This window comes from Phasianus colchicus, chromosome Z, assembly GCF_987193195.1.
Source record: "Phasianus colchicus chromosome Z, bPhaCol1.hap1.1, whole genome shotgun sequence".
NCBI classification, from domain to species: domain Eukaryota; kingdom Metazoa; phylum Chordata; class Aves; order Galliformes; family Phasianidae; genus Phasianus; species Phasianus colchicus.
The window spans coordinates 16,037,983-16,046,605 of NC_143476.1; the positions used below are offsets into that span (position 1 = coordinate 16,037,983).

The following is an 8,623-nucleotide window of genomic DNA, read 5'->3' on the forward strand; positions in this document are numbered from 1 at the left end:
GTCATCTTGTACTCTTGCTTCCCTCTCTTGGTCTTCCCTCTCCACAGAGCAGCAGTAACTAATAACCTCTGAGCACTTCGTTGTTTCCAGTAACTAAGCCTTCAGCTGCTTTCAGCAGTGTCCATGCTGTTGTTTCTGCCATGTGGCATTCCATCGAGCCAGAGAGCAACTCCCTCAACACAGAATGGCTTAGGTTGGAAGGGACTTAAAGATCGTTTATTTCCAACCCCCTGTACTAGGCAGGGTTGCCATATCTATGTGTTTTATATCTCTTTTTTTAATCTCTCTTTGATAATTTGAGAACAGAGAGTTTAAAAAGTTAAATTCAGTTCAGTTATCTTAAACAGTTAAAATACTAACCCTGCAGTATCTCTGACTTCTTCAAATAAGCTGCAGAGGAAAAGTTAACACTTTTGACAAAAGCATTCAAGAAAATATTTCAAAATTACTGTGCCACCTTTATTAATACATTGACAATCATAAAAGATGATTAGGAAGGAAAGTTTACAAAGTCATAATTTTACTGATTTACATTTTTTTTTATTGGTGATACAGACCCTCCAAAGTCAAGACAATCAGTCAACCAGCATAGATAAATGATTAACCAACCTGAAAACTGTTTGCTTATCCAGCCTGCGTAAGAATTTATTATTTTTAAAAAGCTGCATATTGATTTTGGAAGAAGTGATTCCCCCATTTACTTATGTTTGTTCCACTTTCAAAACTGGATGCTAGCTTCAGACTTGCAGAGTGTGTGTGTGAAGACAGATTTATTGTTACACAGACACAAAGCAGTTACATGCATTCCAGCTCCAAAATAAGCAGGCAGTTCTATTTGTCTTGACCTGTTTATTTTGTTCCTGTATCTTTCACCTCAAAGTTGCATTAAGTAATATGTCCGTCCATATCCGTTTTAAGTACAGCTATTAGATATTACACTTATTTCAGATGTGGAGTCAGTCATTTCTTTTTCTTCCCTTTACCTTTCTTGCCTCCTTCTCCTTGTTGAAGACTTTGATCACTACCTCCCATCTTTTGAGTTCTTGTTTTCAGTTTGGGAATGGTTTCTGCAGCATACAGCATCACTGATTTACCTAAAAATATAGGGAGAGATCACTGCTACTGTGTTAAGAAGATCCACGCTAGTTTCAAAGTTAAAAGCTTTAGCCCATTTTCAGCTTTCTGTTACAATAAAAAAAAAAAAGCCAAGGAGTTCTCTTTCATGTGCTGGATAGCTTCAAGTTTGCAAAGAACTTCTGCCAGTTTTTTTTTTTTTTAATTATTATTATTATTTAAGCACAGGAACAGCATCACAGCAGACCAGAACAGACATATTCCCTGACAATATTCAGTTACCCTCTTTCCTCGGGTCTTAATGGCCTGAAATACTGAGGACAGAATGACTAACACAAAAAGCTACAAGCTCTGTTTACAGAGAAACCACCATCTTCCTAAAGAAACATGGTTTGAATTTGTCTCCTGATTTGTCTCCTGATGCATTCTTCGGCTATTCTCATATTGGTATTCTTCTTGTTCTTTTCTTTAGACATATCCTTCTTTGGATACTTATTTGCTTCCCTATTACATACTGATTCCTTAACAAGAAAAAAGGAAAAGATGAACAGTTCATAATGAATGACAGGTAATTTTTACAGGAAGCTGCTCTAGGGCCTGCCCTTTATAACAATAAATACAGCCTTTATAATAATAAATGTGCTTAAATATGAAAATGCCAACATAAAACTGAACTGCAAACTCAGTGTTTTATTTTATCTATTTGGTACCTGTACAAATGCCTAACTGATGCATATAGCCTACAAATGGAATTTATCAATTTTAATATCAAGTATTCCATTGTGTCTGTCAAGACAACAGTAAGCCAAAACTGTATATTGAATATATCAACTACTGCTGTCACACAACACTCTAACTTCCTCTCAAATCAAGTACTGAAGAAAGAGCAGCATTTTTACGAACTCTGCTCACATAGACTACATTTAGCTGACTTACAGAGGTAAAGAGATTTAATGCAATATTCTAAAATTTTTGACAGTAAAATGATTTAATCAAGCTGATAAAATGAAGTCTTTCTGGTTTAGTAACAGGTAAAGGGTTTAACCGAGATATTCTACTCACGTGTTGGAAACTGAGGTAAACATGGATTGCCATCATCCTGTTTGAGCTGAATTCGTACTCTACCCCTGTACTGCACATCACGATTCCACTCTCTAGGATACATCTTATTTTTCTGTCATACAAAAGGAAAATTAATTTATGTATTAATTACTGGAACAATTTTCTGCAAAAACTGTCAGGGGGCATTTGATCTTAGTCACAGCATCATGGAATTCTTAACAGATCCAAGCAACAACTGCAGCCCTTCATCAGTCTTATTCTCCAAATGCTTTGCTACTGTAGCAGTAGCTAACAGTAGCTAACAGCAGTAGCTATATAGCTTTTGGGCTATATAGTGTAACATTGTCAGAAGCACTGCTGTAACTTACTGTTCATGGCTGGTATGTAACAATTCAATGAGTAACCAGCTACAGGGACTGTTCTACATGCCCACCAACCTGGAATGCACAGACAAGTTTCTGTCTCATCTCCATGCCACAAACGTTTCTGGACATCTAGAGACAATCTCTAGTAAGTTGTGGTAGGTCGCAGTCTGACATCCACTACTTTTAATAGTCACTGCCTTTATTTCTGCTGCAGGCTGTTTACTGGCTGTTTACAGGCTATTTCACAAGTGAGTGTGCATTAAAAGGAATGTATTTGTCTTTCAAAAAGCAAAGTGAATTTCTGCAAGCTTTTGGATGCCAGTCACTTCTGAAAGAAAACATCTATGGTAAAGAACTGATAGAAAATTCCACAGTATTTGAAATCATTCATCACTTCAGAAAACAAAGTATGCTAGAAACCCAAGCTCATTCCATAAGGAAAAAAAAAAAAAAAAAAAAAAATCAAGAAACTGAAGACCAAGCAAATATGGCAGTAAATAACTATTGCATACTGCAACTCTAGTTGAAACATAACTCCAAAGGACCCTAGAGATTTTAAGTAACAAAATCCTATTATTATCAGACACTAGTTCCAAAAGATAATACCTTTCAATACAAATGTGCTTTTTAAAATTTAATTTACAGAGTTGCACCTTGCAAGATTTGCTTTTATTCTGAGTATTAGGAACTTTTAAGAAACTAGGATAGTCTTCTAAGAAAAACAGTTAACAGAGTAATCTTTTTATAAGCGTAAAAAGTGACACTGACTTAGAGATTCAAGTAATTCTTGCCTTCTTCCAAGGTAATTCTGTTTTCAAACATTTCCTTCATCATTATGCTCATTTAACACTCAAAGAAAGAAGATACCTTGGCTGTTAAAAAAGACATTATTGCAATTTATTCTGTCTGTAAGAAAAAATAAAGTCACAGAAGACAAGACACATACCAAGGTGCCTGTTTTTTTGTGGTTTTGGTTTGACTGCCTGGGGGAGGGGAGGAGTGGGGCCCGGTTTTTGTTACCTCTAATAGCACATTGAATCCAACTGCTGCACACACATCTTGGATTTCAGTAGATGTGGGATTTTCAACAGCCTGTTGAAACAACATGTTAAACATCAGTTAAACATATTTGAGTGATGAGTTACCTATTCAGAAACAGTGGCTTCTCTATACTGTAGAACTAGAAAAAGTGAATGGGAAAGGGATAGTACTTCAAATAGTGACAAATGTACTGCAAAAGTCATTTGGGAGCCGTTCTGCAGTCTAGGAAACAAAAATAAGTAGACAAAGATACAGAGAAATCAGCAAAACAGAAAGCAGATGAGATAATTATTTAGGACAGAGGAATAAAGAAGGTAACAATTGCCTAAGAAAAATAATTGAAATGGCGTATAATTACACAGAACCAAAAAAGATGACTCAGTAAAGGATAAAGGGAAATTTACAGCAACAAGTGCAGGAAACAGTGGAACTTTTTTTTTTTTCTAGGCACAGGGCAGCAGATCCATTCCACAGGTAGGTCTTTCAGTGGCAGTATATATGCTGTATACTTATTTTTACTTTTTAATTATTATCAGGAAAACAAACAGAAAACTATCAGTGAGAAAAGCCCTTTATAAACTCAGCACTTGCTCATCAAAAGTACTATAAAGAGTGAGAATCAAAACTATTCTGGACAGATTGAAAGCAACAGAACCATCTGCATGCTACATACATTTTAAGTTCTTCCATCTTTGACAGAGACCAACAAAGGAGACAAAGCACAGAATATGGGCACACTTAGTTAAATCAGTCACCAAGCTCACAATCATCAACTAATCTCTTCTGCATCTCTTCCAAATTTGGGACATCAATTCTGTAGTAGATTGAACACACCTGATTGTCATTGCTTCACCATCTTGCCAAAGGTGCTGCTCAGATGAGAACAGAAATCCAGGGCTCTTCCATCAAACTAATTTGCCATGTGGGAATTTGGAAGATAATAACTTCGAAATTTAGTTTTCTTTTCCAACTCTCTATAGAACTACTACAAAACAAAACACAATATTCTTTTTTCCTGCCACCCACAAACTTACTTTGTCTATAGGTATCCTTCTTCCTTCTGCTATTGTCTTCTTGTTGTTTAAATATGCTGGATAAATGCAGATAAATCTAAAAGAGACAACAACCAGTTTAAGCAGTCTAAACTCTTCCACAGCAGTTCAGAACAACCACTTATTTTCCCAGTTTGGTAAGATGTCACATAGTCCCACTCTCAGTTATTCAATACACTACCTGACCACTTGACAGAAACCCCATTTGCATGACTGCACTGAAGAAAAGTGCACAGAGGATAGAGATACCAGTTTGAGGGGGAAAAAAAGGAGGTGAAAAATTTTTTTCAAAGCCAGAACACTGAGAGAAGAAAACATACTTCTTTGATTCAATTTCACTGAATCAAACATATTCTTTTCAGTGAAAAGAATGAATAAAAGTTTCCTTAAAATGAGGTAGTACCTCTATTAGTGATTAAATACTTCATCAAAGCAAGAAGTACCTTTTTCTTGTGTATCTGAATTTTTTCCTATCCACATACAAAAACAAGCTGGGTTTGCTAAGTTACAAAGCCTCTGAAAAAAAACATGGTTAAAGGCTTGCTTAAGTTAAATTATGAGTTTTCAAGATATTTAATCCCATCAAGCACATACAGGTATACAGAACCTCAATTATGCTTCCCATTAGAAAGAGAAGAAAAGAAAAAGGCCGAGGTCTACAAGGAGAAGGACTGCAGTCATATGAGGAGTTACGGCAGTATAAGAAAATGGGGAAGAAAAGGTAAGCAAGTTATCTAGGGCAGTCTGAAGCCAACTTAGTTGGAGACAGACAAGGACCTCTGATCCTTTCTGCCCCAATCCCGCCGGCTGAGGGAAGAGAAGAACTGTACAGGCAAGAAAACTTGTGGATCACAATAAGAACAGCTTCATATGTGAAACTGAAGAAGAAAAAAAAGCAACAAAAGCAAACAGCAGCGTGAAGGTAGTTGGTACCACATGGGCAGACCGGTGCTCACCCTGTTGCTACAGAGAAGGCAACTCACCTCCCTCTGATTACCCTCTCTTCCTACTGCTGGGCACAGCATTTGCTGACTCTGACTCTCCGCAAGCCAACTACTTGTGTCTACACAGGACAGTTCTGCACAGGAAGACATCAGTCTTGCAACTGGCATTCTCAAGTGTCAACATACTACGCTGCCCCACCAATTCTGTCCCAGTTACCTTCCGCGAGCTTTAAAAATGACACGTTGTTTTACAAGAGTGACAGCACAGTGCAGCACCACGCACTACAGAAGCAAGAAAACGACACGTCTGACCATCTCACTTCAGTAAACGCATTACAACAACCTTCCCACGCAGCCCTGGCACAACATAAGCCTCGCCGACGTGGGTCTCCGAGGGAAGCAGGGGCGACGGCGCAGCTCCTTGCCTTCAGCAGGACACGAACGATGCGACCCGCGCCGCCCCTCGGGGCCGCCCCGTCGCCCCGCACAAACCGCGCGGAGCGGCTGTGCCGCCCCAACGCGTGGCCGCATTTCGCCGCACACAGAAAGGGACACCCCGGGACCACCGAGCCCGACGCCCGGCTCCGCACACCGCTACCCAAAATCCAACCCCGCCGCCTGAAAGCATTGTCCGAACGCTGCTTCCACTCGAAGCCACGGCCCGATCGCCCTTCAGCGAGCAATGCTTTCCTACCTCTACCAGACGCGGAGCCGGCGCACGGACAGCCCGCCCTCAGCCCCGCAGCGGGGCCTCGCCTCCCCCCGCCGCAGCCCCGGCGGCCCATAGGTCGAGCCGCCCCCCCGCCTCACCTCTCCTTGTCGGCCGGCGAAGCAGCAGCGGCCGCGGCCATTCCAACACCGCGGCGCTGACAGCTAGGCCTGCCCACCTTCCTTTAACCCGGAAATCCCGCCCCCGCCTCCCACTTCCGGAGATTCGATTGGAGAATGCTGCCATCTGTAAAGTACAGCGGCCTATCAGAAAGCGAGACGTCTCCGTCAGCGCCGGAAGAGCGCCGGAGAGCGGGACCGTGCGTGGCAGCGACATCCGGCAAGGGGCGCGGGGCAGGGCGGGGCGGGGCGGGGCTGCGCGTTGGCCTCGGGGGCGTCGCTCTGTGTTGGGAACGTTCAGCGAGAGGGGTTCGGTGCCGGGAGGTCAGAGTGTGACTTTGCGGGGCCCGTGGCACAGCCCTGGCTCTGTTTGTCCCGCGGTCGCTCGGCGCTGACCGCGGCGGGGAGCTCAGGGGGTGGCTGTAGGCCGGCCCCAGCGGTGTCCGTCAGGTTCACGGACGGCTGGTCACACTCGGGCTGCACCTGCCAGAAAACGCAGTGGCCCAGGCGGCCTCCGGAAGTCCCTGCCAACCTCAGCCGTGCCGCCACTGCGAGTTGCACGGGGCTGACTCATTGTGCTGCTGCTCTCGGCCGCTAGGTTTCACGCAGCAGCTGTGTGCCGGGACACGCAAATAAGTGAAGGTGTTCCAATGCCCTGTTATTGAATATCAGAGCGCCCGGTTCTGGATGAAGTGCTGAAGAGGAGGATGCTGAGACCCGCTGCAGCACAGGCGCGCTCGCAGGGAAGATCTGTTCGTGACGTTGCTTGCGATATGGTTCCTGAAAACTGGAAGAGCTGCGTTAAACTTCAGGAAGAAGCCGGATTTGGCATTTGGCGCCTGCCAGTGTGTTGCTTGAGCTGTTCAGTCCTTTGAATGATAGGCAAGTTTATCGTCTTTCATCTTTGCTCTCATGTCAGAAGTGAATGTGCTGCACGAAGCACTGCTTTATCAGCAGTACAACTACGTGCTCGCTGCAGTAGCAGCTTTTGGAGCTCTGCAGCTGTTCAGGAGCAAGGCAGGTCCACACAAGTATGACACAGCATGCTCTGCGGCTCAAAGGTTACACAAGCAGAGGAGAGCCAAGTTGTAAGAGAAGCTTTTGATCCATTGGTAGCTCAGTGCTAAGGATGAGCTATTGGAGGGTGGTCTGATGGCCATCAAGATGGATGAAATGGAATGTAGCTGTCTAAGGTTATTATTGCAAGCAATTATTTAGATGGCCATTTTCTGTTCTCATTTTGTCAGCTCTAGATTGATAATGGGTTTTCTGTGTTCTTGCTTTGTACAGTCTTTGTTGTACACACATACACATGTGCATGAAGTTTAGATCTTCACTATCTAACAAGTGTCAGTGCTACCAGGACCTTGAGAGCTGCTACACAGGATCAGTGCTTAATCTGCTCATGCATCAAAGTGGCCACAGCTGTATGTTTTTTATGGTTTTTTTTTTGGGGGGAGGGGGGGTTAGGGGGAAGGGGCGGGGCGGGGAGGATTAGGGAGGCTAGAGGGAAGGGAAGGGAAGGGAAGGGAAGGGAAGGGAAGGGAAGGGAAGGGAAGGGAAGGGAAGGGAAGCTGGCCTCTAGCATCTCTATCCCAAAGGTTTACACAAGAGATAAGCAGGCACCAGTGCTTTTGACACCTTACATGCAAGTTCCATACTCCCATTACTGTATGTGCAGTATGAAGTGTGGACAGAGAAGATTTCATTGTATTCACAGAATCACAAAGGTTGGAAAAGACCTACGTGATCATTTAGTCTGTACCCCAGCCGAAACTACCAGGTCAGAGAGTGGAGTACCCTGAGGACAACTGGTCTGACCTTTAAAGACAGACATAAAGAAGGCATTTAGAACCTCTGCCTTTTCCTTATCCTCAGTGGTCACAGTCCCAGCCTCATCAGTAAAGAATGGAGATTCTCCTTAGTCCTCCTCTTACCACTGATGTATTTGTAAAAGAGTTTCTTGTTCCTTTTTACCCCAGTAGCCAGGTTGAGTTCAAGGTGGGCTTTTGCCTTTCTGATTTTTTCTCTACACAGCTTAATTTTTTTTTTATCTCCATGCCGACATGCATTACTTATTGCCTGATCTGTCATGAAAGATGGTCGTCACTAAAACACATTATCAGTCAGGCTTACTGCAGTTTGTTTTTGTCAAACAACTAAACACATAACATTTCCATGGAAACGTAAGTTTCAATACTTTAAAAATGTTTAGAGCTAAGTATCCATCTTCAGGATGATACTCTAGCAAAATTTA

General features: G+C 42.8%; 1 protein-coding gene across 1 annotated transcript; it reads right to left on the minus strand.

The window, feature by feature from the left end:
* Nucleotides 1-437: 437 nt before the first annotated feature.
* On the minus strand, nucleotides 438-6,444 carry SRP19 (signal recognition particle 19). The gene is made up of 5 exons (XM_031609918.2): nucleotides 6,349-6,444; nucleotides 4,577-4,652; nucleotides 3,522-3,593; nucleotides 2,137-2,248; nucleotides 438-1,094 (listed from the first exon to the last, which is right to left on the minus strand). Exons 1-5 carry the CDS (start codon nucleotides 6,387-6,389, stop codon nucleotides 961-963), a joined length of 435 nt encoding a protein of 144 aa, XP_031465778.1. The 5' UTR covers nucleotides 6,390-6,444; the 3' UTR covers nucleotides 438-960.
* Between the last annotated feature and the right edge of the window lie 2,179 nt (nucleotides 6,445-8,623).